This window comes from Mustela nivalis (genome assembly GCF_964662115.1).
Source record: "Mustela nivalis genome assembly, chromosome: 1".
In the NCBI taxonomy this organism is placed as follows: Eukaryota; Metazoa; Chordata; class Mammalia; order Carnivora; family Mustelidae; genus Mustela; species Mustela nivalis.
The window spans coordinates 194,829,200-194,853,392 of NC_139020.1; the positions used below are offsets into that span (position 1 = coordinate 194,829,200).

At 62.2% G+C, this 24,193-nt stretch overlaps 2 protein-coding genes across 4 annotated transcripts in view; both read right to left on the reverse strand.

Moving 5' to 3' along the window:
• Positions 1-13,344, reverse strand: part of STAB1 (stabilin 1) — a 27,217-nt gene extending 13,873 nt beyond the window's left edge. Inside the window, exons 1-25 of one of the 3 annotated variants that reach the window (XM_082701564.1) lie at positions 13,088-13,344; positions 9,140-9,276; positions 8,684-8,799; positions 8,353-8,438; positions 8,210-8,279; positions 7,797-7,892; positions 7,186-7,296; positions 6,738-6,934; positions 6,377-6,507; positions 6,069-6,196; positions 5,678-5,766; positions 5,325-5,462; positions 5,052-5,192; positions 4,807-4,869; positions 4,404-4,517; positions 4,266-4,319; positions 3,964-4,044; positions 3,421-3,579; positions 2,971-3,033; positions 2,638-2,733; positions 2,364-2,450; positions 1,246-1,357; positions 577-763; positions 374-467; positions 93-251 (exon numbers count right to left, since the gene is read on the reverse strand). In XM_082701564.1, the coding sequence (XP_082557690.1) occupies positions 93-251; positions 374-467; positions 577-763; positions 1,246-1,357; positions 2,364-2,450; positions 2,638-2,733; positions 2,971-3,033; positions 3,421-3,579; positions 3,964-4,044; positions 4,266-4,319; positions 4,404-4,517; positions 4,807-4,869; positions 5,052-5,192; positions 5,325-5,462; positions 5,678-5,766; positions 6,069-6,196; positions 6,377-6,507; positions 6,738-6,934; positions 7,186-7,296; positions 7,797-7,892; positions 8,210-8,279; positions 8,353-8,438; positions 8,684-8,799; positions 9,140-9,276; positions 13,088-13,168 (2,790 nt within the window). In that variant the 5' untranslated portion in view covers positions 13,169-13,344. Of the gene's footprint in view, positions 1-92; positions 252-373; positions 468-576; positions 764-1,245; positions 1,358-2,363; positions 2,451-2,637; positions 2,734-2,970; positions 3,034-3,420; positions 3,580-3,963; positions 4,045-4,265; positions 4,320-4,403; positions 4,518-4,806; positions 4,870-5,051; positions 5,196-5,324; positions 5,463-5,677; positions 5,767-6,068; positions 6,197-6,376; positions 6,508-6,737; positions 6,935-7,185; positions 7,297-7,796; positions 7,893-8,209; positions 8,280-8,352; positions 8,439-8,683; positions 8,800-9,139; positions 9,277-13,087 lie in introns of all 3 variants that reach the window. The other 2 variants (XM_082701565.1, XM_082701563.1) reach the window with 2 other exon arrangements.
• A 2,016-nt stretch (positions 13,345-15,360) lies between these two features.
• Positions 15,361-24,193, reverse strand: part of NISCH (nischarin) — a 32,997-nt gene continuing 24,164 nt past the window's right edge. The window contains exons 15-21 of the mRNA XM_082701586.1: positions 23,330-23,379; positions 20,885-22,294; positions 18,726-19,140; positions 18,149-18,305; positions 17,568-17,696; positions 16,937-17,098; positions 15,361-16,596 (exon numbers count right to left, since the gene is read on the reverse strand). Of these exons, the coding sequence (XP_082557712.1) occupies positions 15,986-16,596; positions 16,937-17,098; positions 17,568-17,696; positions 18,149-18,305; positions 18,726-19,140; positions 20,885-22,294; positions 23,330-23,379 (2,934 nt within the window). The 3' untranslated portion in view covers positions 15,361-15,985. The remainder of the gene's footprint in view (positions 16,597-16,936; positions 17,099-17,567; positions 17,697-18,148; positions 18,306-18,725; positions 19,141-20,884; positions 22,295-23,329; positions 23,380-24,193) is intronic.

Here is a 24,193-nt window from a genome sequence, read left to right on the forward strand (position 1 = left end):
CTGGGAGGGATGAGAGTCCCCTAGAACCAATACCCCCTCCCACGCCCCGCCTCTGCTGCCGCGAGCCCCCCCGCCACCCACCCAAGCCTCACCTGCCCGGGGCCCACGTAGCTGCAGAGAGCGTCGGCGTGACAGCCGCCCCTCGCATCCAGCTCGCACTCATCGATGGCCACACAGACGCGGCCGTCCCCGCTCCAGCCTTTGTGGCACGTGCAGTGGTGGGTGCCCCGGGCCCCAGGGACGCACTCGGCCTGTGAGAGCCATGGTCGTGACCCAGGGCTGCAAGGCGGAGGGCGGAGGGAAGGCGAGTCCCCCTCCACCCCACCCCCCACCCCCCAGGTCAGGACTTCAGGAAGGGGCCCCTGAGACTGACATTTTCCGAGCAGCCGCCGCGGTCTGGGTTGGAGCAGGGGTTGCTGGGTGTGCAGGAGAAGCCGTCCCCCTCAAAGCCATCGAGACAGACACACCTGCAGCAGCAGAACGGAGGGCCTCCCGTGAGCCTCTGGAAGAAGCCAGCGGCTGAACAAACCGACACGCACGGTCAGGAACAGGGCAGAGAGGAAAAGGGACACTCACCTGGGGATGCCCCCCTGGCGGATGCAGCGGGCATGCTGGTGGCAGTTCTGGGCCTGCTCCGAGGGCCCACAGCTTCCCTCCGACTCATTACAGAAGCGGCCGCTGAAGCCTGGAGCACATGTGCCCTGCTGACACACCCCCCCGCTGCCCGGACGGTTGTCGCAGAGCCCGTGGACACAGCCGCAGTCTGCAGGGAGGATATGGGAATGGGAATGGGAAAGGTGAGGCAGGGGCAGGGCCGACGGGGAGCCAGGGTACGGCAGGGGGGCGGCTGGGAACGTGGACGATGGCCACCAGCCCAGAAGACTTTGGGGTCACCAAATCAGGGGCCACCCCTTACTCGGTGGGCAGGCAGGGGCAATGCAAGGGGACAGCAACCATTCCTTGCTATCAGTCACCCCATTCTGGCTGCCCTGCCCCGAACACCACCATCCATGGTTCTTACGGTGCATCTGACCTGACTCCTGCCTGCTTTGGATTAAACCCCAGCTCTCATCCGGGCGTGGGGGAAGGAGACATCATCTATTTTTGTTCTCAAATCCTCCCCCTCCCTCTGGCTTTCACCCTTCCTCCTGGGGATCCATTTCCCTTCTTGGGGGGGGGTCCCCAGCCCCCTTTCCAAGCAGCCCCTTCTCTCCCTGGTGGGCCGCACAGGCTGGGACCACCCACCTTCCTGGCACTGGTCTCCATGCTTGTTTGGGTTGGAGCAGATGTGGCAGGCGATGCCCTTGTAGTCTGGGAAGCAGAGACAGGCCCCGTTGCCCCGGACTCCATCGCTGCACTGGGGTGGGTGGGAAGCAGGACCAGTCATGGAGTGGGGACTGGCCACATCCCCTCCCTGCACACCCACACCGTCCTCGGGCTGGCTGGGAGACCCTGCTCCCCCTGGAAGGCCTCACCCTGGAAAAGATCTCTAAATCACTGGCTCCCGAAAAGACCCCAGCCCTGGAACCTTCATGGGTGACCTTGGCTCAACCTAGAAATCCACAACTCCTGTGCTGATCCCTGGCCCGGCACTAAAACAACCCTGATGGTAGCAAGTGGCAAAAACCAGAACACCCAAGGAAACCACTGACCGGGGCTCCTGCTGGCTCAGTCAGTGAAGCGTCTGCCTTCAGCTCAGGTCGTGATCCTGGAGTCCCTACATCGGGCCCCGCATTGGGCTCCCCGCTCAGTGGGGAGTCTGCTTCTCCCTCTACCCCTCACCCCACTTGTGTGCTCTCCCTCTCTCTCAAATAAATAAATAAAATCTTAAAAAAAAAAAAAAAAGGGAGAATCACTGACAAAGAACCTTTAGGAAAACAGGAGCCAAAATCCAACTACTCAATTATTTCTTTTTTTGTGGTGGGCAGCAACGCAAGGTTTACTAAGTGATAGTACAAAGCTCCCAAAGAGGGCAGGGACCCGAAAGTGTTGTTGTCCTAATTCATTCTTTTTTTTTTTTTTTTTTTTTTAGATTTTATTCATTTACTTGCGAGAGAGAGAGCGCGAGCCAGAGATCACAAGCAGGGGGAGGGGCAGAGGGAGAAGGAGAAGCAGGCTCCCCGCAGAGCAGAGAGCCCGACATGAGACTCAATCCCAGGACCCTGGGATCATGACCTGAGCCGAAGGCAGCTGCTCAAGAGACTGAGCCACCCAGGCGCCCTGCCCTAATTATTTCTAATTTAAATACTAAAAACCATATGGCCCAACTTCCACTGCCTGGATGTGGGAAACCCAAGGCTGGCTGAGACACACAAGGAGCCCTGACTGACTCACACACCTCCCCCCGGAGCAGGGGGACTCACATTGCCTTTGCCATAGCAGGGGTTGGAGAAGCCCCCAGGACACTGGGCACAGTCAGGCCCAAAAAACCCCTTGCAGCAGCCAGGTTTCTGTAAGAGACAAAAGCGCGTCGGAGGGCTCATCTCTAGGTCTGCCATTCCCACTGCCCGGGCCACTGCTGCTTCCACAGCCCCCTCTGTAGAGCCAGGCAAAGCCCCTCTCCCAGGGAGGCAGGCCGCTCCGGCCCTGCGGGGAGGCCCGGGCGACCGCACAGTGAGCACCTTGGCCCAGGCTCACCAGGACTGTCTGGTTGCAGCTGTGAGCACAGCCCTTCCTCAGGACGTTGAGGCCGGTAGGGTCGTGGGTATAGACACACTCCTTGGGGAAGCTGTCCTGGGGTGGGCAGTGCAAAGCAGGTCAGCCGGTGTGGGTGCTGAGCCGGCCCCCCTTGCCAGGCAGTGCTGGCCCAGAGATCCCTCAGTGCTCTGGACCCAGCACCCCTCCCCTTAGTGGGGCTGAGAGGGGCTGAGCCTCCGGGTCCAGCTGAGCCACACAGCCCCTCCTCCCCGCCTTGATCCAGGACAGCAGTCTTGCTGGGCAGCCCCGAGGGCCGGGCCAAGGGACACTCACCACCTTCACGCTGTTGGGTGGGCACGTGCTCGTGTTCAGGGCCTGGCAGTCCACACAGGAGCCCTGGGCAGGGCAGGGGAAGGCAGGTAGAGTTAGTCATGGTTTATTTATTCAGCAGATTAACTAGGAAAGGGGCCTGGAGCCAAGGCCTGAGGTATGAGAGAGTCAAGGACAAGAGGGCCAGAGCAGAAGGAAGAGCAAAGGCGAGGCCGTGCCCTGGGGAAGGGCTGAGTGCGGGAGTGAGGCAATCGCAGCAGGAGGCAGGACCGGTGGACCAGAAGATGTGGGAGTGATCTCGAAGGAACAACCGGCGAGACTGCTAAGGCCTGGCGCTGGGGGAGGCAGGTGGGTGCATGGGGCCGGGGGCCAGGCCCCGGGCCCACCGGCAACCTCCCCGCCTGCTGGAGGAGAACAAGTGGGGCCGGGCCCGCAGGTCAGCCGGCAGCTCACCGCCACGATCTGGTGCTGCTCCTCGCTGCAGAGCTTAGGCAGGATGGGCAGGATGGTGGGCGGCAGCAGGACGCCCTCCAGCATGTGGATCACACCGTTGGAGGCCAGCACGTCCACTCTCCGCAGTGGGACGCCCTCCGGTCCCAGCAGGATGCGCCCCTGCAGCAGAGCCCGGTGTACAAGCTGCCCAGCCCGGCAGGCCCCTGGGCCCACTGCCGCCCTTACCCCTACAGCCCGGCCTGCGGACCATCTCCTCTTCCCTCTCCCTGGCGGTGCCGCCCGATCCGGCAAAACCACTCCAGACTCCAGGCCCTGATCCACATGGAGCGCCAGCCCCCGAGACTTGCGCCCACCCTCCCCATCTTTGGAGCCGACCCGCTCTGCTGGGCTCCAGGAGAGGAATTTGATCAGTGCCCACCACCCACACGGCCCCCCCCAGGGCCTGCCCTCCATGGGGCTTGGAGCACAAAGGCCTGTCTGAAAGAGGCCCACACCAGCCCTTCCACTGGCCCATTCATTCCAGACGTGGTTGGTGGAGCTCACCTCCTCGGAGATATTCACGGCCAGGACCTGGTTTGCCATGGTGAGGACCCGGCTCTTGGAGATGAGCTTCTCAACAGTCAGCTGGGTGGAGGAAGGGGTGGCCTTAGGCCAGGCGCGAGCCACACCTTAGGGCCCCACACGGCTCTGCCCAGGTGACTCACAGCTACCACCTTGGTCCCCACCATGAGAGTCCAGATGGCTGGGGAGGGGAGAAGGGGCCCCGGGAGAGCAGGACCTACAGGCAACCTTCCAGAAGCCAGCTGCAGGTGCAGGCTGCTCCCCTGCCCAGCAGAGCCTCTCACCTGGCCGTGGCTGTAGATGTGGTACTTCACCAGCTCCTGCAGTTTGGACAGACCCTGGCAGGGGAGAGAGTACTTGGCAAGGGCCGCTGGAGTTCCCGGTGCCCTGCTGCCCCCGTCCCTTCTCCCCCGCGAGCTTACTGCCGTGAAGAGGTAGATCAGGCGGCCATCGCGCAAGTTGTCCACAGCCTCATTGCTTGGGGCGAAGACCGTGAAAGGCCCAGGCCCGTCCAGGATGGAGGGCAGCCCACAGTTCTGTGGTGGTGGGAAGCAGGCTCAGGGAGGCTCTGCAGCCAGCCTCTGCCTCTGAGCCCAGCCTGGGCCCTGCCACCCTCAGCCTACAGGGATGGTCCGTGAGGAAGTGGGAGATAGCGACAATGGGTCCATGCTACCACAGAACCCCAGGATGGTGATGGGCAGGTTCTAGGATGGGGGCATGGGCAAGAGCCTGTGCTGCTCCAGAGCCCCAGATCACGGGAGGTTAGCAATGAGGGGTCCCTGCACAAAAGATGAGACGGGCTAGGGCCTTTCCACCCAAACTCACCTCCAGGATGGTTTCAAAGCGGCTGAAGGCCTCAGTAGAGGCAAGGATTTGGCCGATGGTCCTCTGCAGTGAGGGATGAGCATGAGAGCCCCAGAGAAAAGCAGGAGGCTGCTTCAGCCCCGGGACGGGGGGTTGGAGCTCTGTCCCAGCCCCACCCAGAACTGGCCGCTCCACTCTCTGAACTCTGTGGGGGTCAGGGGTCACCCAGGGGCTGCAGGTGGGGCGAGGGGAGGGCGCTGGCTTACCTTGGGGTCCTCAGGCAGCTCTGGTGGGGGCTGCCATTGCAGGGCGGTGACCAAGTGGAAGACGCCGTTGGCGGCCGGGTAGTTGGTCTTGTGGATGGCGAACGTCTGCTGGGGCTGCTCCTTGTACTTGTAGGTGTACTTCTGCTGAGACGTGAGGCCTCGGGCTCATCCACGCCACGCGCCAGCCACGGATGTTCCACCCCCACACCTCTGCCCCGGGTGGTGTCCCCCACCGGGGTGCCCTGGTCTCCGGGCTGAGGTGGCTCTCCTTACCGTGAAGCGGTTGAACGTGACGATGATCTCCTGCCCCGCCAGCGTCCACCACCTGCGTGTCTGCTGGGTCCCCGGCTCCTCCAGCACGTGCTGCCCTGCGATGATGTGCTGTTTGCAGAGCCGCCGGGCAAGGGACGCCTGTGGGCACAAGGGGAGTGGGGCGCTGAGAGGGCCCAAGCTGGCTGCTGGTCGCCATGCTAACCCGGTCCCAGAGACAGAGGGGACGAGAGGCCTCCTGGGCCTCAGTTCCCCAGAGCCTGGGCTGGGGACTCTCTCAGGGCCTGAAAGCCTGGGGCAGGGTCCAGGAAGGAGGCCAGGGCTGGCAGCCAGCTCCTCCAGGGGGCGGGGCTCACATTCATGATCTTGGAGGTGACGGCAGAGAGGGACGGTACCAGCACAGTGAACGGGCCCGACGTGGTGAGGATCTCGCGGCAGCCCTGGTCTGGGAACCATGAGAGGGGAGATCAGAATGGATTTGGAAAACCCTCAGGCATCAGTCCTAGGTTGTGGAGAGTTGGGTGGAGGGCACTGGGCTTAGGTCTAGGGTAGACGAGAGGCACCAGGATTGGGGGTGCGGGGAGCTAGCTCCCACCTCCAACCACACACCCCAGCACAGCCCACTGCTTCCACAGCTTTGGGGCAAAGAAACGGGGCATGTCTGCAGGGTTTGCCCCTCACTCCCTGCCAGAAATGCGGGACATGAGGGACGAGGTCACAGGCAGGTTGAGGTGGGGGGTCACATACCCAGCATGGCCAGGGAGACTCTCAGCCGCAGGAACACCACACCCAGCTGGCCGGCCTTCTGTATCTCGTGCAGCAGGTGTCCATAGCAGGCACGCCCGTCCCCCACCTCGCCCTCCTTGCACACACAGCTAGGGCCGTGGGTAGAACTGGTCAGACCAGGGCGTGTGGCCAGTCCCTACCTCCTGGCCCTCACCCTCCTGACCCCGTGGGCCCTCGAGCTGAGGATGCGCCCAAAGGCACCCTGGCCCCTGCCCAGACCACCCTCTCCACTCTGTCCCCCGTGCCCATCCCGAAGCTCATGTGCCCACCTGATCTTCCCATCGGGGGTCACCTGGCAGGTGGCTGACCGGTCACAGGAGTGAGGGAAGCAGTAGGCGAAGCAGCCCGCGGAGGCATTGTGGTTGGCGCTGACCAAGCCTGGCTTGCATAAGCAGGAGGCCTGGGCCCCCAGGTAGGGGACGGAGGGTGGCGTCACATTCATGAGAACCACGGGCACCCACAAGGCCATGCTCAGCCGCCAGCCACCCTGCCCGCTGGGGGCTGCCATCCTCTTCCCGTGTTACGAGTCGGCCAACTGAGGCTCCCAGGAGGCCCATGATTTGCCCAGGGTCCTTTCGCCAGTGTGGGTGGGGGGCCACGGCACGGGCCCGACTCAGGGCCCTGGCTCACCTTGCCCGGTCTCTGGTACAGACACATGGTGGAATTGCTGGGACAGCCACCGTAGTTGATGGTGCACGGGTCCTGGGGCAGACACACCGTCCCATCGCCATGGTAGTCCTTGGGGCAGCGACACTGTGCCTGCCCCGTGGGGCTCACCGAGCACTGGGCCAATGGGGAGCAGGGTGATGGCTGGCAGGGATTAGGGGCTGCCAGGGCAGACAGAGAGAGAGAGAGTGTGCCCGAGTGAGCTGGGAATCCAGGAGCACCATCCGCTCTGCAGCGATGGCCCAAAGGGGACGTGAGCAGGTTGATCCAGACCTTGGGGAAAGGCCCTCCCTCAGGGACACGTTGTACTTTCTGTAAATGGCCAGACTGTACTTGTGGATTTAAAAGGATGTCCTCCAGGTCCCCTGCTCAGTCTGACCTTGGGTCTCTGGCCTCTAGGTCAATGACTTACCTCGGCATTCTCTGCCCTGCTGGATGTGGCCAGGCAGGCAGCGGCAGGAGGGAGCCTCTGCAGAGCACTGGGAGTTCTGGGGACAGTTCAGGGCCCGGCAGACTGGCAGCTCTGAGTGGAGAGCGGGGAGTATTGTGGTGGCTCAAAACTCCAGGCAGGGAGGAACACAGGTGTAAAAATGCTCTCCCCAATTTGCTGTGCAGCTCTGGTCAGAGCTTTGCCCTCTCTGGGCCTTTGGGCAGTGGAGGACTCAGATGACATTCCCTCCCTCTGACCAGCTGTGCGCCTTTCCTACTTCGAAAGAAATTAGGGTGAGGGCAGGGGCACCTGGGTGGCTCAGTGGGTGAAGCCTCTGCCTTCAGCTCAGGTCATGATCTCAGGGTCCTGGGATGGAACCCCGCATCGGGCTTTCTGCTCAGCAGGGAGCCTGCTTCCCGCCCCCCTCTCTGCCTCTCTGCCTACTTGTGATCTTTCTCTGTGTGTCAAATAAATAAATAAAATCTTTTAAAAAAATAAAAGAGAGACAAAAAGAAAAGAAATTAGGGTGAGGGCAGGCAGCTGCCCCCCCCCCCAGGCTCAGGCCCCATCCCTCCCCCCACAGGCCCGCCTACCTTGGTCACAGCGGGGTCCGGTGTATCCAGCAAAGCACAGGCAGCTTCCATCCCCCAGGGGGCCGTGGTTGCACACACCGTGCACACAGCTGCATTCTGGGAGGGACGTACAGGGACACTGAGTCTGCGTTTCAGTCTCGGGAGTTCAGAGCTGTGATGCAGGACCGTAAGGGTGGTGGGAGCCAAAGGGAAGCACCTGGCTTAGCCTGAGGACTCGGGGAGGGTGGGGGGGCTTACTGGAGAAGGCCTCTGAGAACAGCACAGGGCTGGAGGGAGGATAGCTCACATCCCGGGAGGGGGAAGTATGAGCCTGAGGGGCTGGCAGGAAGCCTGCTGGGGGCTGGCTAGACGGGCAGGTCTCCTTGGGCCCCGAGTGGGCAATGGCCCCGCTCCCTTGCTTGGCCAGCGCTCACCTGATTGGCAGTTGGGCCCGAACCGATTGGGGTCTCGGCACTCCTGGCAGGCAGAGCCACCGAAATTTTCCTGGCAGGGATTTGTACCTGGTCAGCGTGGCCCGTCTTCGGCACCCCCAACCCCAGCCCTGCTGGGCCCTTACCTTGCACACACAGGTCCCGTTCCCATCTATGCCGTCCAGGCAGGTCCCACGGCCATGACACGGGGTCTCAGCACCCCCAGGGCACTCTGTGGACCCCACCCCCACCAGAACTCAGCGGTGCCCTGAAGAACTCATGCTGCACCCCTGACCCCAGCAGCTCTGGGCAGCCCAACCCCTCCCTGGGGCAGCTGGAGCCAGAGAGTCAAGCTGTGTGGGCGCTCTCACTAAATATCCATTTACTGAGAAAGCTGAAGGAGACGCAGGCAGATGCTATGGAGAGGGAGCCCAGGGATGGGGTGCAAGGAACAAAGCTGGGGCCCCCACCCCGTACCATAACACTGGGACCCCCAGTAGCCAGGGCAGCAGGCCTTCTCTACCACATCCTTCCAACACTCCAGGCTGCAGCCACTCATGGACATCAAAGAGTCCCCCAGCTGTACCTCGTAGCTGGGGACAAAGGTGGACAGGGTGACTGGAGGGCCTCCTCGTCGGCAGCCTCCAACACCCCCTCCCCACCGCGAGTTCTAGCGCTCTAGCTCTACCTCCCCTCTCTCCACCTGGCCCAGAGCTGAGCACAAGGCCTGGCACATAGTAGGTGCTCAAGAAACACCACCTGCCCCCGCTCCCCCTTCTTCTTCCCTCCCTATCTCCGCCCACTTGAGGGGCCAACCAACATGCAGGCAAGTGACTGCCCTTCCTGCCCACGCCTGCCGGCTCTCCCTTGCCCCCCCGCCCCGACCCCACAGATGCTCCTGGAAGCCATGCAGGCAGAGGCAGAGAGTCCCACCGGCAGTCCTGAGCTATCTTCTCTGGTAGCGCCCGGAGCCAGCCTGGGGGGCACATCCGCCTCTTGATGGCCGGACACATGGTGCAGGGGATACGCGTGACAAACTTGGTCTTCACGTCGCAGCGTCTGGACTGCACCTGGGCCACGGGGGGTTTGGAGTGAGGGGCCCGGCCCCTGTGCCCAGTCCTGACTCCACTCCGATGGAGCCAAGGCCCAGCACCCCTCTCTAGGCCTCACTTTCCCATCTGTCCAGCAGTGAGGCCAGGGAAGGCCCCGGGACACAGGGACACCTGCCTGTCACTGCCAGCGTGTTCCTACGTCCACAACCATGGACTTCGGCCCTCCGTCCAGGGCCACAAACACACATACGAGAGCCCCAGAGTCTATAGCTCCCGACACAAAGAGAACATAGCCATTTTGATCCACCTCCACCCATTCAGATGGAGAAACTGAACCCCAGACCCCAAACCATCCGGGGCCTGGGGATGTTGGGGACCGGATGGGTCTTTCATGCTAGTGTCCCTTATCACTTTGCACTGAAAAATCAACACTAAATGCCACATAGATGCTGCCCAGCGCGGACAGATCACACCTCGGGGCTGACCCTCTGGCCATTGCTTTGCCCAGATTGTGTCCCCAGCGTGCTGCCCAATGACCCTATAAGCAAGTTCGAGGGCCTGCGTGGCCTCTCCAGTGGGTGGAGACCCAGCAGCCAGCCCCAGACCTGAGAGGCAGGCCCATGTGAGCAGGTGTGCACAAGGGGGTCTGCAAGCCTTCCTGCACTCTGCCCACAGCCTGGCCCCCGGCCCCTGGCCCCACGCACCAGCCCAGACCCAGGGGTCCGCGGGCCATCATTGGGTGGGCGATGCTGGCAGCAAGGAGGCTGAGAAGACCCAGGTGGCTTCCCATGGGAGGTGACAATTGAATTGGGGTTGAAAGTTGCCCATGAGTTGGCCAAGGTTGTCCCCCTGGTAGAGGAGACAGGAGAGGCAAAAGTCGGGAGGTGGAAGGAGCAGACGACCTCGTATGACGAGGTGAAGAGCTGCTGAGGAGAGGGCCCAGGGGCCGGGCCAGCGAGGGTGGGGATCAGGGCAGCGGGGGGTTGGTTTTAAGTGGGCCTCTGGCTGCTGCAGGGGAGCGGGGGTGAGGGTGGGAAGGAGGCCGTTCCCGGAGGGTGCTGAGTGCCCAGAAAGCCCAGGCTCGCAGTCCCATTCCCTGGCCCGCATGGGGCCTGCAAGTCCTCCATCCCTGGGGCTACCTTTACAGATGGCAGCCCTGTGCCTGGAGGAGGGAAGCTTCCGTCTTGGTTATAAATGGGAGAAGGGACCACAGGATGGTGCGTGTGGATGGAGAAGAGGGTCCAGGGGCCTGGGCCATGGGTTCAAGAAAATGTTCTCGTCTAAAAAGTGCTGAACACACTGTGGTTCAAAGGGAGTGAGCCAGAACATCTCTTTCCTAGAACACATTACAGACGCTAGGCCGCTTAAAGCAAGAGAAAAGGAGAAACAGCGGCCTGGCACGTTCTTCCGGTGAACACCAGAGTCCCGGGGTCCCTCTGCTGCTGTGATTTGGCCCTTCCCACTCATGCCTCTGCGGTTGGCAAGGAAGGAAGTTGCTGAGAGTGGCTCAGGCCGAGCCGAGTGGCTGAGAGCTGTGGTCTCATTCCCCACCCGGGGCTCTGTCTCTGCTGAGCCAGGGAATGTCTAGGAAGTTGGGTAACTCTAGGGCTGGGCAGCTGCTGGCTCAGGGCAAAGGCACCCTGGAGGGCCACCTGGCCAGGCCGCCTCAGCTGCCACAGTGGCCGCCACTGGCCCAGGGACTGGCTTTCAGAGGAATGGTCGGGCCTGGCTAAGGGCTCAGGAGAAAGGGAGGGAAGGAGAGAAAGAGAGTGGTGGGGTTTGGAGTGCGGGGGTGAGCACAGGAGGAAGCAGGAGCCTCCTGTCCCCATGTCACACCCTCACACCCAGACTGGTGCCTTGGGAAATGTGTGTGAAATGGTGAAGGGTGTTTAAGCCAGTAGGCAAGTCCTCCTTCTTGTGGGGGAGCACACCGGGCCCCTCTGCCTGAAGGGAGCACCAGCCTCCCGAGCCCTGTCTCGCCATTGGTCTCTCTGGATCACAGCCCAATGCTGAATCAGATTCCCTCCTTCCCGGGCCACCTCGGGACTGCCTGAGCCAGGCGGGGACTGGCCCCCAGTCCCGCCCCGATCCAGAGCTGATTTTGCAACGTCTGCTTCCCACAGAGACAGACAGGCTGCTAGGGAAGTTGAGGAGACATGAGGTATTCGCCTGTTGTAAGAAGGTGGGAGAAATTCCCCCCAAGCTGGGGTCTGGGGTCCCTCCCTCAGAGGGACAGCACCCCATCCAACTGCTGCCCCTTCCCGAGATCGGTGCCCTTCTTCCTCCACGCCCCAGCTTGAGAACACAGGCTCCTCCAGCACCAGCACAAACGAGGCCATGAGTAAAAGACTTTTGCACGGACAGGGGCTAGGACTCCCTCCTACAGGAAGCCTTCCTTGCCTCTACTGCCTGAACCTGTCTGTGTTTGCGTTCTGATTCTGCCCCTCACTGGCTGTGTGACCCAGAGGTCTCCCGTACCCCATTGAACCTCAGTTTGCTAACATTTAGAGTGAGCCTTGTGCTGCGGGGGTGCCGGGAGGGCTGGGTGACTGAGGACAGGAGAGAAGTCCCACACTGCCATGTCCCTGTCCACAGGCACCCCCAGGACCGTCTGCCGGGCCCAGGCTGGCGGAGCCTCAGCCAGAGAACACAGGTCTCTGACGAGGAGAAATTCCAAGCGTGCGGCGGCGGCGGCAGGCCTTTGAAATTCCCTTGTACTCCCCTTACAGGGAAACTGAGGCATCGAGGGAGCAGGAGCCCACTTGCGGGGCTTGGCCCAGCCTAGAACCTTGGGCCCTTCTACCGCCACAGTCATCCTCACAGCTTCCCACCCACGAACCTGAAGCTGGCAGTGGGATCCTGGGCAGGTCCCTCTTCTCTGTACCTCAGCCTGCCCGCTAGTGATACGGGGACAGCAGCAGCCGCCCCCAAAATCAGATGGACTTAGCCTCACAGGGTCCCTCCCCTCATCGACAGGCAGACCCCGGCCAGACAGCTCTCTCCATTCTCAGGGTGGGAGGCTCTCCCAGAAGCTCCAGTGGGGACAGCATTCCCGCTCTGGGGCCTGCGTGAACCCATAGATGGGCAGCCGGGAGGTGGCTGGCATGCACGGCCCTGCCAGCCACACCGGGGCCCCTTTCTCTGGGGGATCACAGGTCAGTCAGGAGCACAGCTCCAGAGTCAGTCTGATCTGACTCTGTCATCCTTGGGCTCCGATTCCTCTGGGGGAGAACAGGACCCACTGCCCAGGGTCCTGGGGATAATGCCCGGCTGTGCCCCGGCTGTGCCCCGGCCGTGCCCAGGCTGTGCCCTTGGAAAACGGCAGCCCTCAGGTTTGGGGGTGTTACTGTTGGCTACCACTTACCTAGGGGACTAGGGGTGAGCAGACCTCCTTCCGCCCCGGGGCCGGACGTGGGCACACACATGTGTGTTCCACGTGAGTCCGTTTGCTAGCCTCTGCAGGGTTCGGGGGCGATCCTAGCTTCAATCTCCAGGCCGTGCTCACAGAAAGACCAAGCCTCAGTCTGGGCAGGGAGGCCAGGAGCAGGGGCCTGGCTCTGTCCCCCTCAGCCTCAGCCTGGGGAGCCGCAGGATGGCTGCCCACACTGCAAGGGGGCTGGCAGGCTGAGCACGGTCGGAGGAGGGCAAGGCGACACTCTGCCAGCCCAGGCAGCTGGACCCACACTGCAGCCTGTGGATGTGGACACACCAGCACAGCCCTCTGGTCCCGCTGCCCTGTGTGTCCCCAGACCCAGGCCCACCCTGTATACGCTCCCTTCCTGCTCCCACCCCTGGATCGCGCGTCCCCCTGCACCTGGCTCACACTCACCTTCTGCCCCCTGGTGAAGCTGGAGCCTGCTAGGCAGAAGGCCAGGAGGCAGAGCAGGAGGCGGCCCCGGGGCCCTGCCATGGCTGGTGGTGGCTGGCAGGCACGCCGGCCGGGATGGTCAGGGCGGCCAGTGTGGGGAACGAGCTCCGGGAGGCAGGCGCAGGGGTGCAGGGCGGGCCGGGGCGGGCAGAGGCTTTAAAAGCAGTCCGGAGGCCCCGCCAGCTCACCCCCACAGGAACCCGCCAGGATTTCCTCCTGCTATCAGCAGCCTGCAGGCGGAAGGGAAGGTGCTGGCCGCTGACCCCTGTGTGGTCGGCCTGGGCCCTGCTCGGGGCTTCCTGACCAGAGACCCTGCCCCTGGCAGCACAGCCCCTGAGCCCACCATGAGCCACAGCCTGAGCCCCAGTAGGGTCTGTGCAGCCACCCCCTATACAAACCACTTCCCAGAGGGCTGTCCTCTGCAAGCCCAGCCTCGCTCATTCAGAGGCTCTGGGGGTGTGGGTGGCAGTGGGGGGCCCTGGGGGGGCTCCGGCGGGTCAGGGTAGGGCAGCCCTAAATCAGGTCTGCCGCCTCCAGCTTTCCAACTGAGAGCAGCTGTGGGCCTCGAGTCCCTGCCGGGCCCGTGCTAAGCAGACAGCCCATCAGACAGTTCCCTGGCTCAGCTGCCCCAGCTACCCCCTCCGCCTGGTCCCTGTTACCCCTTCTAGCCCTTCTTTCCTCCTAGGGGGCCTCCTGGCTTCCCAGGGTGCTCCACAGCCCTCTGTGCCTGACCAGCCCCACCTTGCCCGCTCTGGCCGCCAGCCTCTCCACTCCCCTAAGCTGCCGTTCTGCCCCCAGATCCTCTAACAGGGACTCCCCCTAAGGTCAGCCTCAGGTCAAGGGTCACCAGCTGTCATCACCTCAAATCACAGCACTTGCTACCAGATGACCCTGTTTATTTCGTGTACTCTCCGTCCCCTGCTGGAATGTCAGCTATGGGCGAGCAAGGATGGCGTGTGGCCGCTTCACACGGTGGGGGCCCTGTGCAGACTTTGGGGGGGCATGAAGGAGCCAGGCAGTTACCTTGGTCGCCCTGGTACCGGTACGCAGACCAGGCGCAGAAACTTTAAGAAATCTGCCTGAAGTCTCTGGGCTAATCAGCGGTGGGGGCCGGTACTCAACACGTAAGGCCCGAGGCCTGCACAGGCCCATGCACACGCCGCCCGGCCTCTTGCCAGGAGATCCTGTCCTCACAGACCCAGACAGGGGTCAGCTGTCATGTGGGTCCACAGGGCCTCCTGGAACAGTAGTCCAGGGAGCAGACCCTGTCTCTGGTCGTCACTACCTGTTTACACCGAACAGATGGAGAGAGGCAGGTGGCCATCTGTAAAGGCCCCGGAGAAGCCCTGTCACCTGCCTCCTCCTCTCTGTCATCGGGCCTCTCTCCGCCCACTGGCTAGAGGCCTCTGGGCTGGCCTTATGGAAGCTGGCTAGGGACGTTGTGAGTGGGGAGAAACCCCCGTGCCCCCTTCTTGACGGCGATGGCTCCTCTAGGCCCTACTGCGAGCACCGAGAGAGGGCAGGAGCAGCGGGCTGGGAGCAGAGTTGACCCTCCAATCACCCCTTCTTCAGTCCTGCCTGGCCCAAATGGCCCTAGGACCTTGGGGCCTGACACTCCTGATTGGGAGAGACAAGTGGGGCTCCAGAGCCCGGCTCTAGGGGTAGGAACGGGATGAGGAAGGGTGAGACACACAGCAGGCTCCCCAAGAAATCCCGGGTCCTGGCTTGGCAGGTCCCCCTGAGGCAATCCCCCCCTCTCTGAGAACACCAACAGACTACCCACCACCTGGGGACGCCTCCCACAGGGCTTCCCCCGCTCCCCCATAAGCCTTCTTGGGGTGACACCCAGCACCCACCCTCTGCAATCCGACTCTAGGGCTTACCCTCACAACACACTGCAGCTTCAGCGGGGACATTCCAGACCTGCAGGGGGCAGAAAGCCAGTGAGCCAGGGTGCCGCATGTGCCCGGAGGCTCAGGGTGGAAGCCCAGACCGGCCCAATCCGAGGGCCCCCTCCTACCTCCCCTGCGCCAGCCCTCCGAGGCTGGCCCACTAGCGCGGCCGAGGGGAGCTGCTCCCTTGCCTTTCATGCCCTTCTCCCTCCTTCCTCTCCCCCCCACCCCCAGGAGCTCACCTTCCTGCTTCCCTAGGAGACCCTCTCCCTCATGCCAACCTGGCCCTGGGCCAGCGCCCGGCAGAGACCCCAGTGGCCCTTGAAATAAAAGACAGAGACTCTGTCAAACTGCGCTTTATTGGAATAGAGAAAACAGGCGACAGGAATCACACTCGGAGCTGGCAGCTCTAGGTCTCCTGCCACCGCCCCTTTCAGCCCCAAGGCCTGGGGACTCCTGCCCCCACGGGGCTCTCCCACTCGGTCGGTCCAGGAAAGGTTCCACTCTGGAAATCCGCACGGGGCGGGAGCTTCCGATGTGCATTTTGCTACCAGCCTCACGATTAGCAGCGAACGCCCACAAGGACAGCACACGACTAGACGAGACATTTCAGCGAAGGACAGAGAAGAATAAATCAGACCCACGGCGCCACGTGTGAATAACAGTCCCACGACAGGAAACACGACACTGGTGCACCAGCCGCACCACCCCAGGGACAGGCAACAGAGCCACAGGAGGTGGAGGGCACGGGGTGTGGGGGGTCCTGGACGGGGCCGGCACTTTCACTCCTAGCACTGGAAAGAAATCACTGAACGCATACGTTCACATTCTCTGCAAGGACGGTCCAACGAGGGTACCCAAAAGTGGGGAGAAACACTTTAAAAAGAATAAAGAAAGCCTGCTTCCCGCTCTAGTGGGCGCCAGGCCGGACACAGCGGGTGGCAAGGGCTGCCCATGGTGGCCTGGGCTAGCCGGTGAGCTCGACGGGCAGCTCCCGGCCGCACAGGGCCTCCCACTGGCGAGCCAACAGCGAGATGAGCTTCTCGCGGCTCTCAGCACTGGGCACGAACACCTGCCACTGGACCTCACGGCCCTGGCCAGCTCCACCAGGACCCCCCGGCACCTCGCCGAAGTGGTCCAGGGTGACGTTGCCCATGAGGTCGTGGCCCTGCACATCATCAAACACAAGGGTTAGGGCCTGCGGGTAGGGCTGGTAGCCCATGAGCACGCGGTCCAGGTCCCGGACGCGGCGGCCGTCGTCCAGCCGGTACCGGTCTCTCTGTGGTGGCTCTTTGGCGAACTCAGGCAGTGGGTAGTGCACAAAGTCCTCATCCAGGAGGAAGATCTCGGCACTGGTAAGCAGGAGTGTCTTGGGGCGCAGCATGCTCCTGCAGCGCCCAGGGGGCGGCGTGCCCACCTGGAAGGCCTGCACATACAGCAGGATGCTGAGCCCCGGGGCCTTCTCTGGGTCGGCCATCTTCTGGGCCACGGTGTATGTCAGGTCTCCGATTTCCTCCTCACTGGGGTAGGTGAACTTGACACGGCTTGAGTGGATCAGCTCATAGTTTTCCAGCTTCCCTGCAGAAAGGGGGGCCCACCGGGGTCGTAGCCTGGCCTGGTTGGTGCTGGGGCCCAGAGCACCGGCCAACCCAAGCCATCCATGGGGGCGGGATTAGGGGCCGGCAGAAGCAGGGGAGTACTCCAGGCCCCCCCATTCTTGGGCAGAGACCCACAGATACTTGAGATGGATCTGCTGGGTGGCTGAGGGTTTGCTGGAATGGAGGCTCTGGTGTGGAAAAGGCCACAGAAAACCCTGGCTGGCTAAGCACGGAGGAGAGAAAGCGAGCAAGAGAGAGGGAGTTCTGGGCAGAGAGAGGCACTCTGGGGCCTGCTGCGGCCTGAGCCAGGTTGGGGGTACCTGTGGTCTTGTTCCCAAACTCGGAGTAGAAGTCCTTGTCGACGGGCTCAGGCGAGGGCGTGCGCTCTAGTGAGGACAGCACACCCATGAGGTGCTGCAGGAAGCAGTGTGTCAGGTAGCTGTCCCGGGTCAGGCAGGTAACCACTTGCATCGGGGAGGAGCCTGCAGGACAAGGGGCTGGTCAGGGCTGCGGCCACCTCTCCCCCACCTCAGCCCTGCCTCCGGGGCCAGGAGGACCCACGTGGGAAAGCATCATGGGGCCTGGGGAGATAGCGATTTCTCTGGCCGGAAGGGCTGTGACATTTTTCTGGAAGGGGATGCAGAGGCATTAGGGAAAAAGCTTAGCTTTCTCTCTTCAGGAAGTGTGAGTCAGAAACATCCTGCCCGTGAGCCCTGGGCCCACTCTCCCTGCCCGCCGGGCACTTGGCCGCCTCGGTCCCCGCCTCGCACTCAAGCCCTGTGGGGTTCTGCATGCTCAGCAGTTCCTGAAGCTGCTTCCTCCCGCGCCGGTGAACGGGCTTGTGAACAGAGATAGCTCAGCCTGTGATAACGCACCCACATGTGGAAGGTGCAAGCCCACTGGTGACACTGGCCTTCACCCAAAATAGGACAAAGCACAGCGGTCACTCACCCGTCAGCCGGAAATGCTGGTCGAAAAGCCCAACGTTGACTGCCTGCAAGTCGCTGAGCTTTAAAACAAAGCACTGGGAGATGTGGAAGGGACTGTTGTTGTAGTCCGTGTTCTTCTGATGCCAGAAATCTGCAGCGGAGAGACGGGCACCAGCTGTGGCACTGGCTCTGCCGGGCAAGCGTGAAGGTCCTGGGTGCGCAGTCCGTTCAGCAGGAAGGGGGCCCCTTGGCCAGCCTGGCCGCTGGACGCCTGGCAAAGAGCTGCCCCTGCCTCTGCAGACCTGAGGCCTCAAGGGCCGCACATTCTAGGGTCTGAGCCTTGCCTGGCTCAGCGCAGGCACCAGGAGCTCTATAACAGGCCACGGGCTAAGGCTCCCAGTAGGATACCAAGGGACAGAGACTGCCCAACCCCCTCCCTGTCCCTGCCAGTTCCTGGGCCCTGGCCAGGCCCTGCCTCACGGGCTGGCTGTAGGTGTCTCGTGATAGTGCCAGGAGACATTCTGGTTATCAGGCCCCTTCCTCACACAAGGGAGGCTCGGCTCGGCTGGGAACAGACAAGTCCCCCACGGCTGCAGTGCCTACCCTGCAGGGGCTCTGAGAAGTAGCGGCGGAGGCCATCGTGCAGCACAAAGTACACAGCTTTGGTGGACAGCAGCACGCAGGCGGTCACCTCCAGCCCTGGGGTCTGGTAGAACACCACTGAGGACCACATGAGGTGCCTCAGCTCCTCGTTTTCCACCTGGACACAGAAAAGCTGGGTCTGGGCCCACAGCAGAGCAGGGCAGGGGGCACAGAACTCGCTTCCAGGCCGTGCCCACCTGACAACAGAGCTCTGGGCAGGGCAGCCCCCACTCCATCAGCCCCACAGCCCTGGTGACCTGCACGGCCCAGGGACATACCTGCAGCCCTGGATAAGGACGCACAGGACCCTCCCCACCTCTGGCCCACGTGTTTATAAACTTGGAAGCAGAGAAGAACCGAAGAGTAGGAGAGGGAGTGAGGCAGGCTGTGTCTGGGGCTCAAGGTGAGGAGCGGCCGCAGGGAGAGGTGGTGACGGGGAAGACAGCAGCCCAGGGAGGGGCAGCCCAGGACCTCCCACCCCGGACTCCAGCTTTCCGCACAGGACGGCCAGCTGGCGGGCCCCGCGCGGGGCCGCTACCTCGGCGATGCTGCTGTGGAACAGCTCGATGACGGTGCTTCCCTGCAGGCTGGCGATGTGCTGCAGCGACGGGCAGGCGGGCAGGTGCGACGGGATCTGATTCTCCTCCGACGTGGAGCGGATCAGGTGCTCACTCGGGTACTGAGCGGGGGCCTCCGCTGGCCCCGAGGGCTCGGCCAGGGCCGGGCTCTCCGCCGGGGTCTCCTCTGGGGACTCCGCCAGGCGTGAGGCCTCTGCGGGGACTGGAGCTGGAAGCGAGGGCTCCACCGGGCCTGTGGCCATTGCTGGGCACAAGGCCTCTTCCAGGGCCAAAGCGGGGCCCTCCCCCGGGGCTGGGTCCAAGGCTGGGGCCTCCGCTGGGGCTGGTGCTGGAGCTGAGGCCTCTGCTGGGGCCTCCTGGGGCCGCTGGTCACTGCTGCCTCCCCCGATCCCCCAGGAAACACTGAGTTAGCATCAGGATCCCGAGGGGAGAGTCCTATCACACATAACCTCACAGTGTGATGGAACAAATGCCACATCTGAGATCACCTGGGGATATCATCTCCAGGCTCCCCACTGGAAGCAGAACAAAGGGAAAGTGCTAGGCTTTGCCCTTCGAAGTGAGATTAGTCGGGGCAAAGATAGGCTGTTTGCTATTCCAGGGCTGGGATGGCCAGATGTGTGGCCCATGGGTTAAGAATTCATTTTCAGAAGGTTGTAGAAGGATCAGAAATGCTACTCCTGAGTTCAGAACTTGGACCAAGGTGTCCACACCCAGGACCTGAGTGCAACTAGAGGTGAGAACCCAAACCAAACAGCCCCTCAGCTTGCCTTTGGGTCCTCCTCAGGCAGCCCAGGCTCTCCCCGCACCCCGCCACCATACAAGTAGCCACACTGAATTTTCACTTCTGTTCTGAGCATAAGATCAAACAATGCTCAGAACCCCAAAAGCTCCGGTTAGAAGCCAACCCCTGAGGCGGGGAGGACCCTATAGGTGGCCTCATGCCTGTGTCCAGGCTGAGGGGGTCTTTTGGACATCACCCTCTCTGTTAGGACATCCCAGCTGTTGAGAGAATTCCCTGGGCGATCCCCCCTCGTCCTGCTGCAGAGATGTGTCTGCTGGGACAGAGCAGGGCAGCTGTTTTCTGCAAGCAGTCCCCACCCCACTGTGGCCAGGTTCCAGCGAGGCTTGGGGACAGCAAGGAAATGGAGATGAGGTGTCACCGCTCAAGGCCTCAGCACAGGGGCAGGGAGAGGGAAGGCCATGCAGGGTGCCTTGGGCACAAACTGCTCTCCAGCGCCTGGAGACCTGATGGCGTCTCTAGGAGGGCATGGAACTTAAGCTGAGGCCAAGAAGGGTGTCTGATTCATTCAGGGAGAGGCTGGGAGCCCCTTGGGAACCTCAGCTGGGGGGCTGGGATGACAGGCAGAGGCATGAGATGCTGACTTGAGGACAGGGCCTCCACCGTCCACCAGGACAGAAGAGAAAATGAGGGGCTCTCCAAGGACAGGAGGACCAACAGATGAAGGGCTTTCTTGCCTAGGCTGGGGAAGCCCCAGCACATGTGAAGCCAGGGAGCAATGGCAGAAGCCGGGCACCCCTCAGGGCACGAGGCCCCTCTGGAGTTTTGGGTGTGGGTGAGCTGAGGGTATGATCACAGCTGCTCACAGGCCTCCCTCTAGCCTCAGCTCCAGATGGCCCTGAAGGAAACTCGGGCAAGGAGCCAGGGGGAAGCCAGACAGAGGGGGCAGGAGCAGAGGGCAGAAGAACAGGACAAGACTGCCACCACTTCCCTCTCTGTCTCCCCTGCTGTAAGAAGGAAAGAAGCTCTGAATGCGGGAACCACCCGGCTCTCAAACTCAGACCTCAGACGCTCTGCTCTCAGCCAACAAGCTCCTCTGGAGAGAACTCACAGAATTACATGCAGAGAGAGAGCCCCTCAGTGACCCAGTCCTTCCTGAAAGAGGGAACACAGCTCACCACCACAGTAAGGCTTGGCACGGGGCATCAGAAGGAGACAAGGGCAACGCTGAGGCTGGTCAGAGGCCAAGGAGGAAGAGAGGACGGGGCCCACCTGGGCCCACTCACACATGCACACATTCACCAATCTGATCTGGGGTGAATGGTCTCAGACACAGTGCCCACCCCGCCCGCCCCAAGAGCCTGTGCTCGGTCTCACCTGGCCCTGTCCTCGGCAGCCTGGTCTTCCACGAGGGGGCTCTGGGACCGGGCCCCAGTCGCAGGCGTCTTGGCGATGACCACAGTCTTTAGGTCCTGCAGCGAGGCCCGTAGCTGGTTATAGATACGCAGGAAGTGGAACTTCTCATGGGGCAGCACGAAGATGGCAGTGACGAAGCGGTAGCCCACGAGCAGCTCCAGCACGTGGCCATCGGCGAAGGCACCCCGCGGTTGGGTGCAGCTGCGCGTGGGGTCCAGCAGCACTGTGGACAGCGGCACGCGGCTGAGCTTGAAGCTGTTGCGGTTGCGACAGTTGTGGGTGCCACGGTTGGGCATGGGGTTGAAGTCGGCCTTGATGACGTTGAGGTGCTGGGGCGTGAGCAGCAGCCAGTAGGGGATGGCAGCGGACTTGACGGCCTCGGAGGGCGCGCAGCAGGAGCGCCGCACGGCAGAGCAGAGCGTGCAGCTGGCCCACTCGATGTTGCCCGAGTAGTCGCCGGCGGCCGTCTGCACCATGCGCTTGTCGCTGTAGACCAGGTAGACGGGGAAGCAGCCCTGGCTGCGCTCCTGGCAGCCGCCCGCCACCTTGTAGAAGGTGAGCAGCTGGCGGAGGAACTCCTGCAGGGTGGTGTGGCTGCCATAGAGCACGGGGCTGCACAGCATGGCCATGTGCTGTGGGGCGAAGCAGGAGCGCAGGTCGGCATGGAACCCGTGCAGGCCGGCGGCGTCCGAGATGATGAAGAGCGTGTTCTCGCTGTGCCGCACCTTGAGTACCAGGCACAGCTCCGGCATGAGGAAGCCGAACTCGGTGAGGTCGCCATGCGGGAAGCAGAAAACGAAGCGCAGGGCCGACAGGATGTGCTGGCTGCTGCCCCGCGACTCCTGGTGCGGGATCTCGAAGACCGCGATGCCGAAGTCGGTGAGCACGAGGCAGGCGGCGAACTGGCGGATGCTGTCCTGCACGTGGATCAGGAAGCACCACAACACCTTGAGGATGCGGATGTGCTCCAGCAGGAAGTCCTCGTCCGCGCCCAGGGCCCACTCCAGGGCCAGGCGCTCCTCCTCGCCCTCCTCCTCCTCCTCCTCTTCCTCCTCCTCCTCCTCCACCCGGCCGCCCTCCTCCTCTTCCTCCGCATCCGGGGGCCCCATTTCGAAGTAGCGGTTCTCCGCGGCATCCTCGTCATCCTCGTCGTCCTCGTCGTCCTCGCCCTGCTCGCCCTGGCCCTCCTCCCGCTGGTTGGCGGCCTCGATCCAGGCGGGCAGCTGCCGCTCGATGGCCTGCCGGATGAGCGTGCTCAGGCGCTGGATGAAGTCCTGGTTGGTGGCCGTGTAACCGATACAAGTGAAGGGCAGGAAGATGATCTGGCCCGACCCCGGTACCACCTGGACCTCCGGCTCCGCGTGCTCCGGGCTGTGCGGGGAGAGGCCAAGGTCATCTGCACGCTGGGCTGGACTGGCCCTACCGACCACACGCAGAGCCGTCTGCTGAACCCCTGGGTCCACAAGTGCCCCAGTGGGGAGCCGGGGTGCCTGAAGGCGGGCCTGCCAGTTCAGGGACAATCTACACCCTCAGGGCCCAGACCACTAGCACTCAGCCCCACCTTAGCCACACCACGCAGGCTCCCCAACAAAAGCACCACAAAGCCCTCTCAGTTGCACAGATGCTGGCTGCGAGCCCCAAAGGGAGCAAGAGCTCAAGGGCATGAAGTCTCTTACTTACCATTCTTCCCTTCAAGGGCACCCAGAGGCCTCTGGGATGGAAGTCAGGGAGTAAGCTAGGTGGGTCTTAGGACTTCCACATTTCAGTTCTAGCTCCTCTTGGGGCGCCTGGGGGGCTCAGTCATTTTAAAGCGTCTGCCTTTGGTTCAGGTCACGATCTCAGGGTCCTTGGACCCAGCCCTGCATAGGCTCCCTGCTCAGCAGAGAATCTGCTTCTCCTTCTCCCTTCAGCCCCTGGCCCCAGCTTGTGCTCTCTTTCTCAAATATACAAAATCTTTTAAAAAAACAAAACAAAACAAAACAAAAAAACTACCTGCTCTTGGGTACTGCTCCCCTCCGTGAAAATCACATATAGAACTTCTATAAAGTGTCAGAGAGTGAACACCACAGGTTTTGGAGGAGCCCATCCACATAATCTCTCTTTTCTAAATCGTACTTCGAGAATATAATGATCATTCTCAGCTCACAGGCTGTACAAGGTAGGCCGTGGACCAAATCGGCCTCAATGTGCTGACCCCTACTCTGGGGTAACATGTCCAGCAAACTTCAGGGATTAGGATGTGGAAACAGATCAGAGCCCATCTTGTTGCTGTTTATATAGTCAAAGAAAGAAACAGCTCTGAAGGACTTCTATGAACAGACTACTAACAAAATCCCACTGGTTCCCACTAGTCCACAGTTGGGCATGTGCAGAAGGCCTCAGATGCCTTCTTAAGCTCTTCCTCACCTCACACCGCCAACAGCTCCCGGGATGTCCCGGAAATCATCCGAAGGTGCCTGACAAAGAAGAACATGCAGTGAGCCCCCACCTGCTGCAGCCACCCCCTGGCATTTACTGGGGGCTGGACCCTGAGCCAGGCACCCCATCCCAGCTCACCACCCTGCAGGAAGCTCCTTACCACCCCAACGCTTCCCTTGGGGACAGATTCTGGGCCCCAGAAATGCTGAGAGAGACTCAGCCAGTTACACGGCAGTGTACAGTGGAGCGGAGACTGCCACCTCTGTCCAGCCCCAGCCCATGCCCGGGGTCAGCACCTCTGCCACTCTGCAGCTCACCACGTGTCTGAGGTCTGGCATCCCAGTGCTCCCCATGCCACCCCAGAGGGTGCACACGGACAGCCTACCAATGTGGCAGCTGGCCTGCAGAGACCTCAACGAGCAGAGGCTGTGCACCACATGGCAAGGCCCTCCCAGTGGTCTCTGGGCAGTGCAGAGGACCTAGGCCTGGGCACCTCCAACTGTGTGATCCTGGGGAGAGGGAAGGGAGGAGTGCCAAGGAGTGCTGCGACAGAGCAAGGACTCTGCAGACTGCCCAGGGTCACAGGGCCATGACCTACTAAACACAGGGCTGGATGGAGGCCCAGGAGCCAAGCAGAATGCCCACATCACACTTGTCTACCTCCTCTCTTCCCAGGACAGAAGTTCCAGAGCCCTCAGCAGCAGCCACAGAGGAGGTGCTGGAGTCGCAGTGTGTCTGACTACTAGGGTAACATGCAGGGGCCGGCAGAGTAGCCCAGTGAGCCCGGTAACAGCAGAGAAACTCTTCCTGATGGGCGTGAGACCCAAACAATCCCCACCTCAGGCTTTGTGA